Here is a 23,342-nt window from a genome sequence, read left to right as displayed (position 1 = left end):
TTGATTTGGCCTAAAAGGGGCCATAAATAAAAGGTTTATTCTCTGGGATTATTAACAAGCCACAGGAAGTCCGAGGCTGCCCACCACAGCACTCCAAACACGGCGTCGGCGGACGCCGCCAGCCGCCGCCGGCCGCTCCCCCTCCTCCTCCTCCTCCTCCTCCTCCTCCTCCTCCTCTCGCTTCCCTTGGAAAAATGAAACAAAAAGGCGGTAATACTGTACCGAAGCGGAGGCCGAGCAGCGAGGCCTCCTGGTCACGCGGGGGGACGGGGGGGGGGGGGGGGGGGGGGCTCCAATCAAACAGCAACAACAATGATAATAAACTATGAAAACCCTCAAACTTTTTTTTTTTTTTTTTTTTCCTTTTCTGTTTTTCTTTATGCAAAGCTGAAGCAGAAGTGTGCTCGGCCTTCAGCCGCTGCAGGGTTGCCTCTGGTTTCCATCAACTTCTCCTCCCTCCCTCCTTCCCTCCATCCGTCCCTCCTTCCCTCCCTCAACAGTCCTCTCCTCTCCTCTCCTCTCCTCTCCTCTCCTCCGTTGAGTTTGTTTTTTGCTTAAAATAAGTGAAATATTACTCATAATGATAAAACCTATAGCAGCAAAAGAGTAACAGAGGAATAAGAGCTAGAAAGCGAGCGAGCCCTGGGCGTAGAAGGAAGGCGCGGGATCAAGAGGTCCATGGATGGAGGCCCGGCGTCGGGGTTCTGGGATGGAGGGCGGGGTTTCTTTCCGCGGGGTTCCTCATCTCCCCTGGGCCGACACCCGGCTGAGGGCGGCCATGACGCGGCCGAAGCGCTCGCACAGCTCCAGCGTGGAGTAGGCGGGCAGCTTGGGGGGGTCGTGGAAGCTCTTGATCTCGGTGGAGCAGTCCAGCAGCTTGGGGAGGAAGTCGGTCAGCTTCTCCTGGAGGTTGGCTGGAGACACACAGATAGCGGGAGGATTCAGCGCCCGCCGACGTGTTTGTTCCGCCGCCGTTTTCAGAAGACGCGAACGCCGCGAAGCCCCGGCCGGTGGCGGGCGGGGGCGATAGCGCTCGGCCTTTCCTGACCCCGTTCCAGGAACTCCCAGAGCGAGCTCTGCGCGGGACGATTACGGGAAAACGCCGATAAAAAAGCCCGGTTCTCACAGGACGGGGATTTTCTTTCCGAGAAAAGATGCGAGACTTTGATAAGAGGGGATTAATCCACGATTAATCGCCACACGGGGCCGGAAACCCAGCCGGCGGGAGCGGAAATTCACGTCGACCGACTCAAACTCGTTGTTTTCCTAAATTAAAGTTCGGCGATGCGGGGGGGGGGGGGGGCGGAGTACAAGACGGTGACCCGGTCTCTGTTCTTCCCGGGAAATTAAGAAAGGTTTGTGATCGAGGCTGCAACCCAAAGACTCTCGGCTTCTCGCTCCCGGAAGCTGAACGCCAGTCACCGGACAATCCTTCATTTTCCCCGTTTACCGGCATTGACTAGCGAGCCGCCCGGCCGGGCCGAGGAACCCGCTGGGCCGCGGCTCGAATTCCTAATATCCCGATATATTTAGCTGCGGTGAGTCGTCTCCCCGAGCGGCCGGGCGTCCCGATCGACCCGAAGCGCACCGCGTTTGGAGGTTTGTTTGGTGTGCTGGACTCCTGACGGGCCCTGGAAGAGCCTCCTCCCTCTCAGCTGGAGGCGTCCGTGCACGCTGATTAATGAGCTGCTCCGGGTGAGACCGCAGAGAGGGTTTCTCTGACGCCGCACGCCATCACGGCCGCCGCCGCCGTGCATTTCGGTCGAGCGGCGGCCCGGCGATAATGATCTCCGGCTCCGACGGCGTGGAAATATCTAACCGTCTCCTCTGGGAGGGAAGGTGTTCGGGAGGTGGACTCACATTCCATCTCCTGGCCCAGGTAGGAGCACCAGCGGTTCCTCATGTCCTCCACGGCCAGCAGGTCCCGCTCGGCGTCGTGGATCAGCAGCAGGGGGATGCACGGCACCACCAGCTCGTTCATGATGCCCAGTCCGGTGGTCACCTCGGGCTCCTCCCCCGACTCGAACATGGCGGCCGCTTGCTCGTTGAGTTTCTGCGGGGACGGAAAACCCGTCTCGGTAAACGTTTGTCGAACTACGGCTTTCACGTCGGACCACGGGACCCTCCCCCCGGATGATGATGTTTCGCCCGCCGTGACTTTATTGGCCTTTAGCTGTGGGGTTTCAAAGTATATTTTTGGGGCTCTTTGCACATCACAACTGCAAAAGCGCTACCGAGAGGCGCCGAGGTGGCGCTTCGGCCCGGACCACCTCCGCCTCCAGGTCCCGATCACCGGACGGTAGCGCCGGCCTCTCACCGGCTCACTTCCCGCCGCCCGGCCCGAGCGCCGTTCTGCACGGAAAGGTTGCTGCTCAAATTCAAACACCTGGCTGACGTCCGCTTGTGTAACGGCGCCCGGGTCAGGGATCCGCCGGTAAGAGGATTTTCCCCATGGATGGCGAGAGGTTCTTCTTCTCCAGTGGTTTGAGAAGCGAGGAGTGAGTGGAGCCGGCGGCGCTAACACCCGACCTACGAGTCACTCGTCCATGATGGAATCCGAGGACGCGATGAAGGCGTTAGGAAAGCAGAACCCGTGGGGAGGGGGAGGAGCGGCGGAGGCGGACACGTTCGGCGCTTTCAATTAAAACAGCCTTATCGGGCCTGACTCCTGTGCGGCGGGGGCAGAAAAAAAACCCCGCTCTCTCCTCCGGCTCCCGCAAAACAAGACTTTCATTGAATCTTCAAAGAATTTCAGCTATTTGACCGCGCGGCGACCCCGTCAACACCGCGCTCCAGATCTGTGACATCACACCCGGCTCGGAGCGCCGCCTGGTCCGCGTGAGGAGGAAGCGGGGTGTCTCTAGACGTAACAAAAGGTGGCGGTTCTCCTCGGCTGCGTTCCCTTCCGCTCTCCGGGAGTTTACTTTCCGCGTTATCTGGTAAACAGGCGGCAGGCGGCCACAATCCCGTCCATATCTAATTTCCACAAACATCCTATACGCCGGAGCCTAAATGGGTCCTGACACGCTCGCCTTCATGTACACACAGACTTTTCTTCCCGCTCCGGGGCCGAGAAACAAAAATCCGACTGTAACAAACTCCCTGACCTCCTCCTCTCGTACGGACACGGCCGGGTTTTCCTTTTCTTTTTCTTTTTTTTTCTTCTCTCTCCTCACGAGCCAGCTCGGACCCGGGGGCTGGATTTGCAAAACATCCAAGTACATTAAGTGCGTCAGTGTTAGCAGTGTTTTCAATTAAAACAAGAGCCGGAGGTAAACAGCTGAGCCAGAGGTTCGGGGGGCCGGGGATCCGAGCTGACCGTCCGGGCGGCTCGGAGCCGGGGTGAGCCGAGGACACGCTCGTGTCTCATGCTAATGTGTTTACACTCGCTGGCCCTCCTCCTTCCTATTCCCACTCCAATGATTACATTACGAGCACAACGCCGGTGTAAGGTTACTGAGTGCAGCGGCAGCGGGGGGCGGCGCCGAGGACGGTACGGGGCCGATCGCGCCGCAATACCCTCGGGCCAGAACCCAGAGAGGAGCCTGGACCTGGAGGGGGGGGGCTCTCAATGCTGACAATATCAGATAAAAAAAACAAGTGGGCTGTGAGCAAATGAAAGCAATATCTGAGGAGAAGCAATCTGATTACAGCGGTGCAGCGTGAGTGTGTGAGAGAGAGTGTGTGTGTGTGTGTCGGGCCAGGTTAGTTCTGCTGAGTCACAGATGAAGTCTGATACGCAGGAAAGGGGAGTTACAAACAGGAGGGGAGGGGCTCGGCGGCGAGACGCCGGGGCAGAACGGCGTCTTTTAAACCGACGGCCCCTCCGACGCCTCACCAGCAAACACTCTCGGCGGTAGTGGCCCAGGAACTCGTCGTCGTGCCCGCGATACTGGCCCTTGGTCAGCAGCTCCTTGTTGTACTGGTACGAGTAAATCAGATACATCAGCGCGTCCACGTAGCTGCGGAGGAAAGGAGTGATTATTTAGACTGGGACAGAAACAATCTGCGCCGAGTATCAAAGCGGAGAACTTGAGAATGAACCCCCGGCCGCGGGGATAAACCCGCTGAACCCTCGGCTGCCGCTCCGCTCTCAGACTGCGGGCTGCTGCCCTCTGCGGGCCACGCCGCCTGGATGCGGCGCCGAGCGAGAGCCGGCCAGCCGGCCGGCCGGCCGGCGGCGCCGGGAGCTGAAGGAAGGAGGGGACCAGAGGGGTCGTACTTTGTCTTATGGAAGAGCTCCAGGCCCGTCGTCATGAAGATGGTGGTCTCGCGGAAATTTCTGTAGTCCTGGTGCCAAATCTGATGGAGAGAGCGCAGGTCGACACGGTCAACAAACGGACGACGGGCCGCAGGAGGAGAGGGGCGGCGCGCTAAAGGACGCCGCCCAGAGGAAAAGCCCCGGCTGACCTCGTATTCGTCCATGTTGACCTCCTCGGGCTTAATCAGGTCCAGTTTGGCACGCGCCACGTTCATGATGCTCTTACATCTGCGGGAAGGAGGAGGAGGAGGAGGAGGAGAACAAGTGGCATTAGCGGCGAGATGGTGAGTCACGGCGAGGTACTCCAGGAGATGAAACGGTCCGCCCTGCCCCGAGGCCTCGCCGCGGCCTAATGAATCACTCTTTAGTGCTGAGATTAGAAGTGAAACGCTCCTCCGGAGGCTCCTATTGAGGCCACACGCACACATAAATCTAATTATCTCGCTCAAAATAGAGAAGAAGGGAGAAATCAATTTTTCACTCATGAATACGGATTGAGGCCAACTGGTGGAGGTGGAAAGTTTGGAGAGGCGGCCAGCGGGGGCTTCGAGCACGTGCATGCGTGCTCACTCGCACACACACACACACACACACACACACACACACACACACACACACACACACACACACACACACACGCACGCACGCGCGCATGGCAGACGGCGGTGACTTGGCCTGGCCCGGCGGCGCCGAAAACATCATTACCGGCACACGTGTTTTTTTTTTCCCTGGCAGCTTCAGGTGGACGGACGGCCGATCAGAGAGGATTGGAAGGCATTGTTCAGATGAGATGCCGGCGGTGTGAGGGCAGGTGGGGTGTGTGTGTGTGTGTGTGTGTGTGTGTGTGAGGGTCTGAGGATCAGACCAGGTCTCTGCTGCCCTCTGCTGGACAAACAGAGAACGCTTTCCAGGACGCTTCGGCCCACCTCTCATCGAAAGCCAGGTTCCGGTCGGCGAACTGCGTCAGCAGCGTCCTCTCCAGGATCTTCTTGGGCGCCTGGTTCTGGATGAAGTACACGATGATGTGCTGGAGCCGATAGTCGTTGTCGGGGGAGATGTCCTCCTGGGCGAACCGGAGGAGGCGTCCGTACTCCAGCTTGATGGCCTGAGGGGGGGGGAGAGCGAGGTCAGGTTTATCGGGGTCCGAACCCAGGAGCAGAGCCCGGGAGCTCCGTCTGAGCTCCACGCTGACATGTGACTGACTGGACGTGAAAGTGCAGGGGAGGACACGCAGATGGGCTGACAAGGGATGAAGGTGAAGAGAGAGGGAGGGAGGGAGGGAGGGAAGGAGGTAGAAGAGAAGAAGAGTGTACCTTAAAAAAGGCTGCCTCAGGCCCACTCTTTTCATAAACGCTGCTGGATTTGCCAATAGCCATAATTATACCCTGCATGTTGGGGGTCATCATCGCCTGCCCGGGAAGCAGGAATAACGTTAAACATTGACAACAGGCTCCCCGGACCTGCCAAAAAAATAAATAAAAGGGGGGGGGCATGCCAGACATCCACCCGCAGTCCATGCGTGGGTGAGGGCCGTCAGCCGGGGGGGTGAGGGGGGAAGGGTCACGGTTCTGCGCCCCGGGAAGCCGGGTGAAAGAGGACCGCGGACTCCGTGCACAGCGTGACTGGAATCCTGCGGCTGAGCATCAATCTGTGCCGTTTCTCAGGATGTCATTATCACTAAAGGAAAATAATATCGATCAAACTTTTCCGTTAATTCATGCCGAAGCTCAATCTGGCGTCTGGACCCTCAGTTCGGGGAAAAACGCTGAGTTTTTGCACAGATTTCGTTGCGTTCGATTGTAGTCGGGATGGTTTCGGCCACGGCGGGCGGCGGGGGCGGGGGGTCGGGACGGCGCCGGGCTCTTCACACCAGGCTCATGCAGAGAGACGGGCCGTGGAAGCGGCGGGCGTTATCGTCAGCTCCACGCCAATCCAAGACAAAACCATACAGAACCAAACGAGAGCCGGAGCGCCGCGGTGGCGCCGCTCCGCTCCGGACCGGCCGGCGCAGGCCGGGGCTACCTGGTCGTCGTAGCCCCCCGCCTCCGACTCAATGACAAACGTCCCCACGTCGGGAATGGCCACCTCGACCGTACGCTGGCCCGGGGACCGGTCCTCCGCGGCCAGGTCGGGAGGCGGCGCGGAGCGGGGGCCGGCCTGGACCTCGGGCCGGGGGCCGGGGGGAGGGTCGGACTGCAGAGACAAGTGGACAGATGGGACGTGGAGCGGACAGGAGGATGATGGGGAGGCAAGAAGCGTTAGATGAGTGGGCGGGGAGGGGAAAAAAACGTAAGACCGAGAGGAGGACCGTAAGACAGTCTCGGTGGAAAAGTGACTTTGGACCGAGCCCGCACTCGTCCTCGGAGGTCTCCCGGAGGACGAGCACGGGCTTCTTGGGGAAGAACGCCTGACTTTACGGGCGTTCTTAAAATCCGAGTGGCGCTTCGTCCCCACGTTTCAATCTAGCTAAACGCGTCCGGTGGCGACAGGAGTGGTTGAACGGCAGCTCCTGACGCGCCTCCCGTCTTTACGTACGGCGTTCAGCAGCGCCTCGGGGCTCCTCTCCTCCTGCTCGGCCGCCGCCCTGGAGATGGCCCTCTCCGTGTCCTCCTGCAGGTGCTTGGAGTCGTTGGTGGGCGACGGCTGCTCCATGTAGTCCGGGTCCTGCTGCGTGGCTGCGGGGGGACAACCACAACCGTCAAGGGAACCCGCCGACCGCCTTTTCATCGTTAAAAGCCGCCCCGGGAGGAGACCTGACAAAGACTAGGAGCGAGATGTCGCCGTCTGCATCTCCATGAATAATGGAGTCCACATGTAGGTGGGATCAGGTCTGCTGGAGCGGGCCACTACTGAGTAGCAGCGTGCAGCGGCGGGGCTGAGCTCACCTCCATGCAGGGGTTCTGATAAATAGCCAGGGATATTTCAGAATGGTTCCCTCTCGGCTGTGACTCCCGGGGCGGCCGGAGGTTCTCCGTATTCATCTTTCCACGAGTATCGATTCTACATTAACTCCTCCTCCTCCGACGCCGAGACCCTGACCTGCGTTGTCCGGAGGGCTGGACTCGATGCTCATCGGTTGAGGGGAGGACGACGACGTGGAGGTGCTGGACGCGGCCGAGGCGGCGGCGGCGGCGGCGGCCGTGGCGAGAGCCAGCTTCTCCTGCTGGGCCTTGCGGGCCTGCAGAGCGTCCCACTCCTCCATCTCCTTGTCGAAGAGCTCGTTGTCCTCCTTCACGTACTGCTTCAGGTCCGGGGGGAGTTTGTCCATGCCGCTGAGTATCTGACCCGTTTCCTTATCGAACTCCTCTGCGGGAGACAGATGAGGAGATCAGGGAGCCGGATTTGGACACACGGGCTGGTCGGCCGCTTCCTACCCGCCGCAAAAGGTACCTTCTATGAGAAAGGGCTTCTTGTCGTTGATGTACATGAGACAGTAGGCGCTGGCGTTGCGGTAGCCTCCGAAGGAGTCCCGCACCAGCTCCTCCCACGAGGACTTTGTGACGGAGATGTCGTTGTACTTCATCCAGCAGCGCTGGTGCGGGTCGTAGATGTAGGCCCAGTAGTGCCCGGCGTTGGCCTGGCCCTCGTGCACCAGCACGGCGTGGAGCCGATACGGAACCTGGAACGCAGAGGACATTAAACTGTGGAACGAAAGGCTTTCTAGATGTCGGGATTCAGCGTTTGCACCGGGGAGGGGCTGACCTGCATCATGGACTTGTCCGAGTACATCAGCTCGATGGTTCTGTGGATTCTTGTTATGCTGCCCTGCAGATCTGACGGGGGGGGGAAAGTGTCAAGCCTGAGGTTTGGCTGGCGGCAGAGGATGGATGGATGGAACGATGGATGGATGGATGGATGGATGGATGGATGGATGGATGGATGGATGGATGGATGGATGGATGGATGGATGGATGCATGGATGGATGCATGGATGGATGCATGGATGGATGGACGGACCTACCACGGGTGTCGTTTTCGACCTCGCTCCTCCAGCGGTGCAGGCAGCCCTCCAGGACCCTCAGCTCCTCCTCGGTGATGTGGCGCGGGGCCGGATGCATGGGCAGGTCGGGGGGAAGTCTTGACTGGGTGAAGGGCTTGTGGATGGGCACTCGCTGCTGCTGCTGCTGCTGCGTGGTGGTGGCGGTGGCGGCGGCGGCGGCGGCGGCGGGCGGGGCCTGACCCAGGGCAGAGCCCGGGCCCTCCAGGGGGGCAGGGGAGTCCTGCTCGGCTGTGCTGCAGGTCAACAGACAGGCGTGGGGAAGTCAAGCCTCTGGTGTGACGTGAAGCACCGCCTGCTTTATCTTTTACTAAACAGGACTACCGTATTTTCTGGACTATAGGGCGCACCTGTAAATAAGCTGCATCCGCTCCATTTAAAAAAAAAAAAGTAAAAAAAAAAATATACAAGCCGCACCAGGCTATAAGCCGCAGATATCTATGTTGAAAAGAAATGTCCTCCAGGACATTTTCAAGTTCAGGCCACCTGCTTTTATGTCCTCTGAAAGCTTTTTCACTTTTGGCATCGCATGAGCTCTTCCCGCTGCCGCCTCCAACGTCTTACCATAGATTCATGGACGCTAAGCTTGCGTTTCCTTGGTGGATCGCAAGCTCGATGGCCTTCAACTTAAAACTTGCATCATACGAGCTTCGTCTTGTGTTTTCCATGATGAAGGGGCAAGGATTTGAAAATAAGTACCAGTTGGTAATTTGTCGTGCGTGTTCTATCAGCTTTTTATCTGCTCTTTCTGCTATTCGTCTTTGCATTGATTTATACATCTTATCTTATTTTGGATTCTACTTCCGCCCCCTGGCGGTGGAAGAAAAATCCACAGACTTTTGTATACCCTGCATGGTTCAAAACCTAGGAAAAAAGTAGCGGCTTATAGTCCAGAAAATACAGTCATTCACAAGCCGCAGTCACTCAGAAATGACCTGGAAACAAACCGTCAATAACAGCGCCCCCTGGTGGCGAGGAGGCAGAATGCAGGCTTACGACCCGTGCAAGACGCTGATAGTCCAGACTTGGTGTGGACGCTGTCAGCGGGTTCAGAGCTGATGTTTAACCTTAACCCTTTTCCCACTGAAGAGCTCTGCTTCCTGCCAGCATTACGAGGTCTTGTGAAATCGGCATCGTTATTTAAAGCCCTGCGGGTGAGCGTTGTGGGGTCTCCTCAGGGGAGATGAAGCCACACAGAAGAATCTCTCTCTCGCAAAAAAATTGCTGGGGTTTTGCGCCGCCTTCGTTGAAAACAGTGTATTTCCAACCTTATTTGTCACAGTTCAAAGTGTTTCATAAAACCAAAGCACGGAGAAAGACCGTCTCTAAATTCATTGATGTTAAGTTGGCGTGCTAGCACTGTCGCCTTCATTCATTCAAAAGGTTTGAGAATGACACAACCATAGAAACATCTAGAAAACACCTAAAAACCCTGAAGGAACAGACTTTGTGAAAGTGTCATTCTCAAAAGTTTTGACTCTACTTGCTGCTCTCTGTTCAACAACCCACTGGTCAAGTTTGTCTTCTTAACAGTTGCCATCTCGCTTTGTTTCCTCGGAAACTCTGTTGGTCTTCTTTACTTAATGCAGGTCATCTTGTTGCTTCCTTCACTTCCGCACCATTAATTCATTCATGTTGAATTCTCTGGCCGCTGCTCTATTCCCGTGTTCTACTGCGTGACTGATCGCCTGGAGTTTAAACTCTGCGTCGTAACCGTGTCTCTTGGAAGGAGACGTTTGGGGTCTTTAAACACACAAGTGGTGTGAGACTAGAATTCCCCTTTACCGTCTTTACTGCTACTACTTCAGCAACATGCACGCGCACGCACACGCACACACACACACGCACACACACACGCGCACACACACACACACACATACTTCGTGCGATATCCCAGCATGCACCGCGCGCTACTTCCTCTACGGGAGAAATGGAGTCGGCGGCTACTTCCTGTAGTTGCAAGACATCTTGCGGCTCAATGTTGATCCTTATATAAGGCGCACTGGATTATAAGGCGCACTGTCAGTTTTTGAGAATATTCAAGGCTTTCAGGTGCTCCTTATAGTGTGGAAAATATGGTAAATAAAAAAAGGTTCAGACGTGCAGACTGTGTGTAGAATTATATGAGGTACAAGGTGATCGAGTTCTCCGTGTGGTGCGGCAGCAACCCCGCTTTGCACGGCGGCCTGCAGCGAGAGGCGAGGACCACAGAGAAGATAACCGGTACCCGCCGCCTTCTCTGCAGAGCATCTTCCACCCCAGGAGAGCCGACACCCACCCACAACCCACACGGACCCTTCACACCCCCACCCTCCTGGAGTGGCAAGTGTAGAACATCTCCACTAAAGAACTCCTTCTACCGGAGCATCTGACAGGAGTCAACAACCATGTTCTACCTCAGGAACATCAGATGCTCCTGACTGTCCTTCTGCCAGTGCTTCACTCAACTGTCCACTAACTAAACTGATCATTTACGTGCACATCCTGCGAACACTGTTCACATTTATCTGCAATAGCATGAATATTAATTTTGGTTTGTTCTGTTTTTCTTGCTTGCAATCTGACTTCACTTGACAGGAAAATAACATGCGCGCACACACGCACACACGCACACACACACACACACACACACACACACCTCTGTTGTGGCTGCTGCTGCTGCTGCTGCTGCTGCTGCTGTTGCCCCGTCGTGCCACCGGGGGGCGCCGACGACGAGTCGATGTCCTCGATGGGAGAGGTGCACACGGGTTTACTGGAGGCGAACTCCATGGCGTACTGGAGGACATCTGCCAGAGGAAACCTCTTGGGGCCTGAACCATAGCTCAGATACCTGAGGAGGAACCCAGAGAGCAGACGGTGGAGGGGACGGTCTGGACGGCAGGCGGAGCCAGGAATACTTCCAGGACAGGGTACGAGGGAGACGTCGTACCTTTCCAGTCGCTGTTGGAGCAGCGTGAGGTGCTCTTTGAGCCTCCTGATCTCCTCCCTCTTGATCCTGGTGATCTCTCGGTTCCTGTCCATGTACCTGCCAACCACACGGAGCCGGTGGGTCTCTGTGACAGAACAGCTCGGCGGTGCCTCCGGGGTGGATCGCTTTCACAATTCAGTTCCAGGGGAGTGGAGGACCGACGTGCGCTAACGGCGCAGAGAATGGCCACCTTTTGGTTCCCGGTTTCACAATCCCTTCGGCAAATACTTTAATTTGCTCCAAATGTTCTGGACAGTCTGGAATTCGGTTGGCGACGGCTTGGCGAATGCCAGCTTATGCAAGGAACGCGAACAGCGGCGCATTGGACGGAAAGAACATTCCACGAAGCAGTCAGCTGTTCCCTGAGCGGATCGCCAGACGCCCGACAACCAGAAAGAGATGATTTTAAAAGCTGGCGACGCTGTTGGATGAATCGTAGACATTCTGCCTGGTGCAGGTGCTTCTGGTCGCTGAAGGGTGAGGCTGATATTCTACTGAAGACAAACCACTTTCTCACTACAGGACCTTTAAGAAGCTCCTAGAACCTTCTCAGAAACCGTTCCTCGGTGCATCAGGACAGCACAGGAACCAGGGAGCGTGGACCTCAGCTGCTAGAACCATCTCAGCTCCTCCTCTGAGGCAGGGCTCTTTCTACGGTTCCTTCAGAACTCACAGGTGATTGGTGGAACCCATAAGCCCCGCCCATCACCAGATACGTCCCGCAGACTGCAGAGCACCATTTCCAGAAGCTCTCCTGGTCACTGCTCAGATATTGTCTTGGGACAAAATGAACAGCAGCAGAGAGAAAAGGATCACCGAGAGGTCCAAGTTCTTCCGGCCTGCTACGATTTCCAGGGCTCGCAGAGGAACATCTACATTCTAGAGAGAAGTGCAGTTCGCTAACGGCTAACTGGGTTCTTCACATGGTGAAGCAGAGCAGGGAGAAGATAGAAACACTCCAACCATCTGATAGTCCATGGTTATTATTCCATGGCTTCTGTGTCGTCTTCCTCTTTTTTGGTGGTTTGTTTTGGAGTGTGGAGCTGAAGGTGCCCTCACAGCAGTCCCTGCCATGGTCCCTCGCTGCCTGTGGGAATTCAAAACTCCAAGGTTCCCCTGGAGGAGGCTCCTCCCTGGAAAGGAATTGGAGCCGGACACTTCTTGGAAGCGAACAGTGTCGGTGTCTTGTTTCGTTTTTCCTGAAACAGCCCCGGCGTGCCAGGGAGGAGAAGGCCACGAGCCCAGGGAGGAGAAGGCCACGAGCCCAGGGAGGAGAAGGCCACGAGCCCAGGGAGGAGAAGGCCACGAGCCCAGGGAGGAGAAGGCCACGAGCCCAGGGAGGAGAAGGCCACGAGCCCAGCACGGATGCAGGGGCTGAATGAACAAGAGAATGAGCGGCGCCCACTGGCGCTGTCAGGATTCTCCAAATTACTGGACGTCCAGAAGGGGCCGGCGTGCAGCTACAGAAAATTCTACCACTACCTTGTTTCCACTTCCTGTTCTGCGTCAAAACAGCGTTTGCTTTGAGAACGGCGAGTTGCGGCGCCCTCACCTGTCCATGTAGAGCATGGAGGGGAACTCCAGCTTGTTGTGGATCTTCTCGGGCCGCCCCAACGCCTGGTTGAACTCGAATCTGGACAGCTCGAAGGTCAGCACCGGGGGGAGCTCTGTGAACCAGTGCTGGAGGAATAATGCAGGTCTGAAGAGTCACGCCTGGTGCAGGGAGAGGCTCCACATCTCCACACCTACTACAACATCAACCTCCGCACCGCAACGCTTGTCACGCTGAAAGCGCATGTAGAAAAAGCCTCAGTAACTCACCTCCTGTCCGGACCGGGCCGAGTTCTCCGCCGAGTGCAGCGACTCGATCTCGCCCTCGATCATGGCCGCCTCCAGACACTCGTGGAGATCCTTGAAGCCGTTCACCTGGAGCGGGTACTGCCCGAACATCTCCGTGTTCTCAAACTTTTTACCTGTGGGGAGTTTCACATGTGCCGGGTGAGCGCCGCCGCGGAGCTAACGCTGTTCTAAAGACCCATTGGTGGCGCTTTCCGACGTTCTACCCGTCCAAAGATTCTCATGTTCCTCCAGCCGCCGACTGCGCTTTCGATGGAGTCGTGGGACCCCAAGTACATGTGCTCGGTCAAACGGTGACGCTACGAGTCCCAGAGTAAAACAATGATGCGAAATTGAAACTTCGGCTCCCTTTCTACGATATTTATGATCAAACAATTCAAAGTGATCACAGATCCATGACGTAAATACGCCGTCTTTTTCTGCCAATATCTGGCATTCTGAATCGGGCCGCGCTCTAAACTCTGTTCAGTGCTTGTTGTGTTTCACCCTCCCGCTGTTGTCTTTCTGTAACATGTAAACCGTCGTGAATCTACGCGTCCACGTTGACTCCTTCATCAGCTGAACGGCTGCGGAGAACTTTCCGGATCAATTACAGATGAGAGCAAAGCGGGGAGGAGTTGCTAGCAGACGCGCAGATGAGGCATTAAGGTCATTTTACAAGCGCCGGCGTCCGGCGGCCCTGCTCTCGGTGGCTCCGGGCCAGGATTGTCACGCATAATAAGCACAATGTCAATCTGCCGTCAAGGTCTTGGGCGATCAATGCCGAGGCGCTCCTCCTCCACGTGGACATCACATCTCATTAAGACAAGGTCACCTTTCATCAGCGGGGGCGAGGACGGGCCCTGCTCTGGGCCCGCCGCAATCAACCCGTGCAAATGCCTGGCGACTCCGGCGAGCCTCCCCCTTTATTTTTCTTTTCACCGATTTTAATTTAACGCCCCGTCTCACCTTCCAGGACACCGACGGCGAGGAAGCGTCCGTAGAACAGCTCCACCATGGGGTTCTTTAGCTTCTCGCCCTCCCTGAAGGCAGAGAGGAAGCGTTGCTTACACAGAGTCGGGGTCTCCACCCCGTTGCGTTTGGGCAACCGTTTGCGCCGTGGTTACCTGTCTTCTTCCGCCTTCATCTGGAAGGCGTCCTCCAGCCAGTCCAGCAGCTTGTGGGTGAACTCACTCACGTCCTGCTGCTGAATAATAGATTGAGAGGCAGATGGAAAACGGACGGTTAGGAGAGGCGCGGGGGGGTCAGACAACCGGACGACGAGAGGCGATGGTGCCGATCGATGCCGCCCTCCGGTTCCTCTGCCGACACACGCCGGGAAACCAGACTTCACACGCCGACAACTTCAAAACGCAACCTGCGCGGCCCGACGACCTGAACTCGCAGACGTCGACTCGGGTCAGGAATCAGCAAATGCACCGAGGAGCGACATGACTGATGAGCGCCGGGGCCGGGGGTCTGACACACACACACACACACACACACACACTGGATGGGCACAGCTGCTTATGCAAGAAGAAGAAGGGAGAAGTTGTGAACGTCTGACAGGTGCGCATCACATTATGGGAAATATCCACAATGCAGCTAATTCCTTGTCAATACCTTTTTTTTTTTGCGGCGCTCAGCAGAGGACGGCGCGGGTTTGAGGATTAATAGTGAGAGAGGTTAGGTGTCCCGTACGCCGCTGAGCTGAGTCAGTAAACAGACAAATAAATCCAGCGGTGGAGCCTCGGGACGGAGACAAAAGGCAGGAAAACGGGGATTAAAAGCTTCTGATACTTACAGCTCGTGCAAACAAACAGTTGTTTAAATCACTTCGACCGACACGAGGAGACGTTCATCCTCCGCGGCTCTTATTCACGCAATTAACTGCACCGCAACAACACGTGTATCACCGGCTTTGACTGCTCTGAGGACGCCGGCTGTTTACATGGACCTGACAGCTTCTCCTCGCTGCAGTCGGGAAAGTGCCGCACAAATGTTCATTCATTCATTATCTTCACCGCTTCCGCTGCACGCAGGGGTGATCACGCCGACACTTATCGAAACCAAAAACAATTCGTCCTGTCATTTGCATGTCCGGACCGTGTCAGGTCTCCCATGAACCTCCTACACGTTTACGGACTGTGGGAGGAACCCCACGCAGACACCAGGAGAACACGGACGGGACCTTCTAGCTTCAAGGTGACGGTTTTAACCGCTGTACGGCCATTATTGTGTTACTTGACTAGTTAATCAAATAACACGGGGCTGACGGCTCAAACGGCTATCGGGTTCAGGCCAAGGTTTACTGACTGGAACCTGCTTCTGGTTGTTCGACTCCACCGGCAGATTCTACCGCAGTCCCACCGTCCAGGTCTTCACGTTACCTGCCCATCTGGGTTGTGGCGGGAGCCGGCCGGCGGAGCCTCACCTGCTGCGACTCACTGGACTTGAAGGCGTCTTTGAGAATCTCCACGGCTCGCGACGGGTCCACATATTTCCTCTTGGACCCCACCATGAGGGAGAAGAGGTTCCTCAGCTCCTGCATGAAGGGCAGGTTCCTGTGCTCCTGGTGAAAGTCACACCAGGTAGAGGGTTTCAGGGGATGAAGCCAGATGTTTCTTTATTTTATTAAAAGTTATGACAGGACAAGATGTTTTCCCATCGCTTTTACACAAGAGATGATTTCAAGGAACATTCGATGTTAGGGTATCTCACACACACACACAGTATGACTCCACCTAAATGTGCCTGCGGTGCAAAATCAGAGCACACTTAATATTCGCGCTGGCGAGCGGTGGACGCGGATGTGAAGATTAAGACGCCGCTCTCTCTGTCAGTGTCGACCCGCCGCAGAAGTGGAAGGTCAGCGATTAGGGTGGGGGGGCCGAGATGGAGAGGGATGACGGCCCCAAACAACACTTCCACAGCAGAGGCTTAGACCAGATTAGCGACAGCCTGCTAACACTATGGTAAGCACTCTGCAGGGGACACACACACACACACACCGTGCTGAGGAGGACCAAGGCTAGACATTAGATGAGAGTGGAGTTCCTTCAAATCAGGAAAGTTGCATGTGTGTTCAGTCCGGGGGGCTTATCTGCGTTACACACCGGTCAGCGCTGCATCTACCCACCTAGCATGTGAGCAGCGAGCTACGTCGACCACAGGAGGCCAAATGTTAAGCTGTGGACTGAAGCCCTACAGCGCTAAGAGGGTCAAACTCTAAGAGTGGAAGCCGTGACTGGGCTGTAGATGGGCTGCTGTACCCTGTGTGCGCGCACACACACACACACACACACACACACACACACACACACACACACACACACACACACACACACACACACACACACACACACTCACAGACCTGTGTGTCGCGCGTTCATCCTCGGGGGAGGGCGAGGTCTCACCTTCTGGTTGCGAGGAAGGTCATGGACTCTGGCTGGCGGGGAGTAGTTGAGGACCAACCTCTGGAACTCCAGCAGGTTGAACAGAGACTGGGGGGGAAGGGACACGTCACATTCCTGCGTTTTCATTACGTTCAAGTAAACGACAACAACCACCAAGACGATCATCCCGCTGTCACACACTCGTGGCGGCGCCCGGCGATCAGGAGCCCGCCCTTATTTCTAACACATCTTATTTCCCGTGTTGTGTAAAAGTGAGCAAAAAACAGCGGAGATTAGGGGGAGCCGGCCACGAGGGGCGAAAGTTGTTTACAGCAGTTCTCGTGCTCGGTTAATGCGGGTCAGGTTTGAGCGCTGCCCTTCGTCTCAAGGCTGGTTGCATGCCACGCAGCAGCCAGCTGCCATGTGATGGCGTATCCAGTGTTCATCTGGCATATTTCAGCTGAGGTCACGCTCCGCCGCTGACGCCGCAGACATGCATGCTGAGGTCTTTGTGACAGCTAAGATTACACGCTCCAGGATAACAGAGGGAAATTATCATCGTTTGCCGTTAACACCGCCACAACGGCGGGCGGCGCGGCCCCGGGAATGTCTGTCCCTTCTCTGCTCCGACACCGGGCACCTGGCAAATCCACGCGCTGATCCCATATGTATTATGTATTTACCCGTGCCGTTTCCCCACATTCAACATCGTCAGATTGTCACAGATGATCCGACATGTGCGTCTCCTGCGGAGGTTGTTGACTCTAGACTCGGCGCCCGTTACCGCCGTGCAAAACATCCCGCTCCATAATACTTTGCCGGGCGCCGACGCTGAAACTCAAACCCGACCGCCGCTCCGATTCCCGATGATCCTCTCGGAACATTTGTACGTGCGCAGTCGACTCCTCCGCCCGCTAAAGATAGCAGGCGTGAGGGCCGAGCGTCGGGAAAATGAAGGGTTTGTCCGTGTGCGCCCACCTGGATGACAGCGCTGAACCAGCAAGTGTTCCCCACATTTTTGAGCCCCACGGGGCAGTTGTCTATCCTCTTCCTGTCATGGGGGTTGGGCGAGTCGCTCCATACCTCCGTGTGGGTACGCTTCAGACTCGCCTTGTTCTCCGCTATGCTGGCCTCCAAAACCCTGCCAGACAGAAAATGTAAAAAAAAAAAAAAAAAAAGAAGGGAGAGGGGAATGAGGCGGCTAACAGGACGGCGCTGAACAGATCATGGGTTTAATCATACTGCTATGAAGGGACCCATTGTGATTCAGAGACTGCACAGGGGAGCGGACAGACGTGGGAAAGGCAGATGTTCTTCAAGCTGTAGCTAGCTCGTGTTAGCGTCCGCATCTCCACGTGTCCCTCCAGTCACCTGCTGATGGCCTGCTCCTCGTCCGTGATCCCCGTCTCCCTGAACGCCCGGTTGGACTCTTCCAGGCTGAGGGCGATGGCTCTCTGCAGGTCATCTTTGTCATCCACTGTCAGGTCAATCACATCTGGAGGGGAGGGAACACGCAAGCATGCAGGTTTGAGACAAAGAACATCTTCATTCCTTCGTACCTTCCCTGTGTTTACTCTGTGTGTGTGTGTGTGTGTGTGTGTGAATGCTTGCGAGCGCCTCACTGGTGTCCGCCTGGCTGCCCACGCTGATGTATCTGTCACTGGCCACCTGAGACGTCTGGTAGTACGTGGTTTCGTCCTGCTGCGGGACCTTGGCGTTCTTCTCGGTCAGGAAGGCCACGGCCTCGGCCAGGTCTCCATTGCTCACCTGCGTGGACAGCGCACACGAATAGGTCGGCCGGCGCTCAAGAACAGTCTGCTGCGTGGAACACTCCGGACGGAAGGCTCATGAATTGAGCCTCAGATGGAAATATGTGATGATGCATCCCGTTTATTTGCAGTGTGTGTGAGCACGCTCTGTTTGTAAATGCATGAGCTCTACAGCCTCTACCTGCAGGGCCTGCTGAAGCAGCTGAACATCAGTGGTGCCTGTGACCTCCCTCAGCTGGTTTAGTAGTGTCTGCTGGTGCTGTAGAGGAGAAGAACATATTTCAAGAAATGGAAATAATCACATGTTGGTGCAGGCTGATATAGCCACCGAGTTGCCACCCTCCGCAAACACACCTTTTAGATCCGCACACACCTGAATAGTGTGCCTGGAAGTAGCCGGCAGCTCTAGAAGCACAACCCCTGATATGGAAAGGAGCCAAAAACCCATCGCAGGATGAAGAAACAGCAATTCGCTGCAGCTTCAGGGGTGTTTTTCAGTTTTCCTGAGCCGGCCGGGAGGACTGGCCGTCGCTTTTGAATACCCAACTATCAAATATCAGAACCAGGAATCCAAACGTGATTCTGGCTCTAAGATCTTGAAGAGGCTGCTCTTCACCAAACAGAAGGATGGAGCCATGACACACCGCAAGCGGTCAATCAGACAAGACCAGTCGCCGCTGGAGGACACGCTGGAAACATGGCCGCCTGCTCCGATGCCGGTTGTCATTTACGTCCGGGGTTCAATCACACGCAGGGGGTTCGGTGGAGACGTGGGAACGAGAGGGTGAATGGTTACGTTCTCTTAGCGTCCCTGCGATGGACGGGTCCAGGGCGCATCCGCCCTTTCGCCCAATCACAGCAGGGACAGGCTCCGGCACCCCACGACCATCACCGCAGGATGAGCGGTGTCGGTGATGAGTGAATGTTCAGGGTGCAGATTAGAAACCTTCTCCGTGTCTTGCAGTTTGTTCCCCCTCGTTCTTGAAGCTAAAGCTGACTGTAAAAGCCGACCACGCGAAGTGTTCTGCGCGCTCACACCCGCCGTTATCACCAGCGTGCTATTAATCCTGCTGCATCTCTCAAGTGTGTGTGAGAGGCCGTTAACGAGTTCACCAAAGTCTCACGAGCCACTGATGTCAAACCCAGCTGCACAACACACACACACACGCACACACACATCTCCCGCGATGGCCAGCTTGAAGTAATGCTCTATAAATAATGGGGGAGAGCACTTAGTGGAAGTATAGGCAGATGTCTTGAGAGGGCGGCGAGCAGACAGGAGCGCTCGCAGGTGCGTCCGGCGACACACCGGAGTGACGGCCGGCGAGCACGCCCCGCTTGAGGCGCTGTGCCGCTCACACCGTAAACACACTTAACACTCCGGATGGAGCCTCGCTCCGACCGGGGCCGGCGGCCATCATCCTGGCCCCGACTCAACCAGACGGGCCCGGCAGACGGCGAGGGGGGGGTGAGGGGGCGTTCGGGACAAAAGCATCATTGTGAGACGGAATGCGAAACAACAAAACGTTTATTTTTGGTCACGGAGATTTCGTAACTGTTCCGGTCGAGGTCGGGATTATCAGTGGCGGAAACCTCTGGGGCAAACTTCTTCTGACGGCTCGCAGCACTCCACCGCTCTATGTCAATAACACATCAGTGTTTACTGTCGCTCTTACCAAACCGGCAGAGCCACTATGGTCTTGAACGGCAAATATCAAAATGTCGGCGAGCGTCGGCACGAAAAGGAACGCGTGAAAAGGCGGTCATAGGACAGCGCGTGCTGAATACCTGACCTGGCCTGAGCCTAATCCAAATCAAACACTTGTAAGACTTAGACAGAGCTTCCTGAGGTTTTATTTCTTTAAATCGTTGATTCGGCAAATCACGGCAGGACGGCGCCGGAGCACGAGGGACCAGCGAGGACTGACTGTGGCATCCAAGGGAAAACAAAAACCGTCAGCTTGGACATTAGTGCAAAGAGGGAACCGACATCCGGACGTTCTACAAGTAGGAACAGTTGCTGTTATTGTTGTTTTGGTGGCCTGTGTCAATGGCGTGGTTAGCGAGGAGGTCCCAGGTTGGATTCCCACAGGGAGCCTTTCAGTGTGGACTCTCCTCCAGGCCCAAACACATGCAGGAGGCTCCTTGGAGACCCTGCATTGTCCAGACGTGTGAATGAGCAGGGAACGGTTGCACTTCTCTGTGTGTCCCTGTGACGGATGGGTCCGGGGTGGACCCGCCTCTCGCCCAATGGCGGCAGGGATAGGCTCCGCCCACTGAGACCCTGCGTGCAGGATCGGCTTTATAGATAATGAATGAAAACATTTATCTTCACATTCCTTTGCACCTTGTCAAACCTCGGGGCCGGAGGGACCCTGGCACCGCTCGTGTTTCTCAGAAAGACACAATCGGAATCAGGGTGCCGGTCAGCGGCGCGTTCCTCCCGACCGCAGACCAGTAGTTGCAGGTCAGTTGGCACGAAGAAAGAACGGGCAGTGGAGTGTGAAGGAAAGCGCGCATGTGACACATTGGGATCAAGCCAAGCATAAGAGCAGTTACCTAAAGACAGACACACACACACATATACACACACATGCATGTGCTTCATTTCCATGTGACGTGTTTGCTGTGCATATTAGTCCACACCTCGAGTAATTCCGTGCATGGCGGTGATATCATCCGGAGGGTTTTACGGGAGGATGCATACGGGAACGACCCCGCTTCCCATGACACCGTCCACGCGACGAAGTCTCTGACGACAACAACAACATCACGTTTCCCGCGGTCCTGTGAGCGGGTTTGATCACAGGGCCCGCAGAGCATGACTAGCTTTGTCACGGCGGCTCGCCCACTCCGGACACTCCCACGTGCGGGGGGTCAAAACAAATCAGCGCTCGGTCGCTTTCCAAACGTCATGGGACCCGTTTGGAAAACAAAGTTATAGTTATAGATTGAAGTGAAGTTATAGGTTATAGATTGTAATAGATTACTGAGAAAGGCATGTGCAGAGTAGCTGCGGCACCAACACACACAGCTCCGGATCCAGGAAGTGGGTATTTATTCGCCAAATACCATAATAACCCTAATAACCGTGGCCCTGGCGTGTGCGTGCGAGGTCGTGCAAAAACAGCGCGTGGCGTCTCCAGCCGTCAGCAGGGCGAGTCTGACCAGGACTCACGCCGGCGCGTCCCTGCAGCTTTAAGATCCGCCCTCTGCGCTCGCCTCAGGCTCCACTCTCCACTTACTGATAAATGGAAACTGATGGGGCTTCCAGCGTTGCGCTGGGAAATATGAGCATCTCATAAACAAAAGCTAGATTCCCTCATGCTCGCACACTCAGGTTACAAGATTTCATAATACAGATGAATCCCACCGTCACGGGTGGACTTAGATCTGCAACTTGGAAGGAGCAGAAGTCCCAGCCAGACAGGGGATCCACAGCTTCTGCTTCACAACCCCATTATAATAGTATTATAAAGTATGACAGTAAGAGAGAGTGCACGCTGAACCGCAGGCGGACGTGCCAATGAACGGGATTGTTGCTTCCCGAGAGCAGCCTTCGGCGTAACTGCGGGACGGAAAAACAGAATTGAATTGTCTCTTATTTAAAGCAAGAACTTAATATGAGCGCAAACATAAGGGAGGGTTTGGTTGCATCATTTTCATTTCATAGGTTTCATTTCACTTCCCCGACAAGGCGCAGGGTCCATGTTATGGTCTGTCTTCCAGCTCTTCTGAGAAGTTGAGTCATAACCCACAGGAGGTGGTGCCTTCTTCGTAGTTCAGATTCCTGGCTGTCAGCGGTTCATCACACAACAGGTTTGCGGCCTGAGCGAAAGGCCCGGGCCCAGGAGATAAGCAAACCGCGGCCCCTGCGGCCAACGGGACTACGGATCCACATCGCTCACAGAAAACATTGTTCTCACTTGCACTCCAACCTGAGGTGAAGTCTCGGCGGCGGCGGCAGCCTGGTGGTTACATAACCAGCCGCAGCTATGCACTGCTGGCACGGCGGGGAAGAAAATCCCCTAAGTACCATCCGGGGCAAAGGAATCGGGCCCCCTCAACGCACCGACGTGAAAACAACAATCTGCCAACGCTGACTTTGGCTTCACCTCCACCTCCACCTCCACCGCCGAGGCTATGTAAACAAAGCCATCACATAGTTATGGGATGAGTAACACGGGAAGCGGTCTCTCTCTCACACACACACACACACACACACACACACACACACACACACACACACACACACACACGCACACAAACACACTGGCTCCACACACACAAACACACTCCGAAAGGAGGCGAGCGGAATGGAGGACAGAAGAATAAGTAAACAAACAAATAAATAAAGTGGATGTAAACACCAGGAGGGTGTAAGATGCAGCCGTTACATGTGTAACTGTCACCTGGCGCACCTGATGATGACACAGTTAGCAAAGGAGGCTAAAGTGGCCCCGGCGAACAGGGCAAAAGCGCAAAAACCAAAACAAAAAAACAAATATTAAGTCTGTTTATGATTAAACGACGTCGGCGAGGAGCGGAGAGGCTGGGCGACGCGGGGAGCGGTCCGACTAGCTAGCTGGCTAGCTTTCCAGTGTTTTGCTAGCTAGCTAGCTAACGAGCTAGCAAAACACTGGAAAACGTTTTACGCCACAACAACGCCAGGCAGGCCTCCGCGCTCCGGTTCCTTCGGGGTTTTTCGTCCTGTTTCCGCAGCCGGCGGCGGGCCGTGACTCCCCGCCCCCGCGGGGCGGCGACGCCCGGTCGGCAGAGCCCGGACCCGCGCCACTACACACCCCCGAGTGCCAAAAGTATGCAGCCAAACACTTGGGCTAAAGTTAGCTTGGTTAGCTTCCGAGCGGCTACCTTCTGGGAATGCTGCTGGAGGACGTTCTGCTCCACGGTCATGGCCGCTGCGGGGAGAAACGCCGTCCAGTCCGAATCACGGGTGGCGAGACGGCGCCGGGAAAGCACGGGAAACTTGCGACGCTACAACGCAGCCTCCTTCTTCAGCGACATGACGGGCGCCATGGCGGAGGGACTGGCGCAGCTCGTCGGCAGGCATGAAAACATTGGCGCTCCGCGCCGCCTGTCATCCGCCATCGATTGC

At 55.9% G+C, this 23,342-nt stretch overlaps 1 protein-coding gene across 5 annotated transcripts; it reads right to left on the bottom strand.

The window, feature by feature from the left end:
* usp25 (ubiquitin specific peptidase 25) lies at positions 1–23,342 on the bottom strand. Of its 5 annotated transcripts, none has more exons than XM_086160753.1 (26): positions 23,099–23,340; positions 18,408–18,485; positions 18,080–18,224; positions 17,829–17,952; positions 17,436–17,598; positions 16,479–16,565; positions 15,497–15,634; positions 14,190–14,269; positions 14,032–14,105; positions 13,048–13,199; positions 12,779–12,906; positions 11,188–11,283; positions 10,897–11,088; positions 8,223–8,494; positions 7,964–8,034; positions 7,652–7,880; positions 7,301–7,567; positions 6,797–6,936; positions 6,284–6,454; positions 5,575–5,670; positions 5,188–5,366; positions 4,411–4,489; positions 4,223–4,302; positions 3,839–3,962; positions 1,861–2,053; positions 1–914 (listed from the first exon to the last, which is right to left on the bottom strand). In XM_086160753.1, the coding sequence occupies exons 1-26, from the start codon at positions 23,138–23,140 to the stop codon at positions 742–744; spliced, it is 3,573 nt and encodes a 1,190-aa protein (XP_086016879.1). In that variant the 5' UTR covers positions 23,141–23,340; the 3' UTR covers positions 1–741. The 5 variants fall into 5 exon arrangements, with proteins under 5 accessions (XP_086016879.1, XP_086016881.1, XP_086016882.1 ...); XM_086160755.1 differs by having other exon boundaries at positions 14,190–14,266; positions 23,099–23,283; XM_086160756.1 differs by lacking the exon at positions 6,284–6,454.

Source organism: Fistularia commersonii, chromosome 15 (genome assembly GCF_037954325.1).
Source record: "Fistularia commersonii isolate RoL2024-O1a breed Wild chromosome 15, RoL_Fcom_v1.0, whole genome shotgun sequence".
Lineage (NCBI taxonomy): Eukaryota > Metazoa > Chordata > Actinopteri > Syngnathiformes > Fistulariidae > Fistularia > Fistularia commersonii.
Note: the sequence above shows the minus strand (reverse complement) of the source record. Positions and strands in the feature narration are given on the sequence as shown.

Coding starts and splice junctions, on each gene's coding strand:
- usp25 (XM_086160753.1), bottom strand. CDS start 23,140: ATGACCGTGGAGCAGAACGTCCTCCAGCAGCATTCCCAGAAG. Junction 4,490..5,187: donor AACCTGGCTTTCGATGAGAG/GTGGGCCGAAGC, acceptor TCCTTCCCGCAG/ATGTAAGAGCATCATGAACG. Junction 915..1,860: donor CCTGGGCCAGGAGATGGAAT/GTGAGTCCACCT, acceptor GTGTGTCTCCAG/CCAACCTCCAGGAGAAGCTG.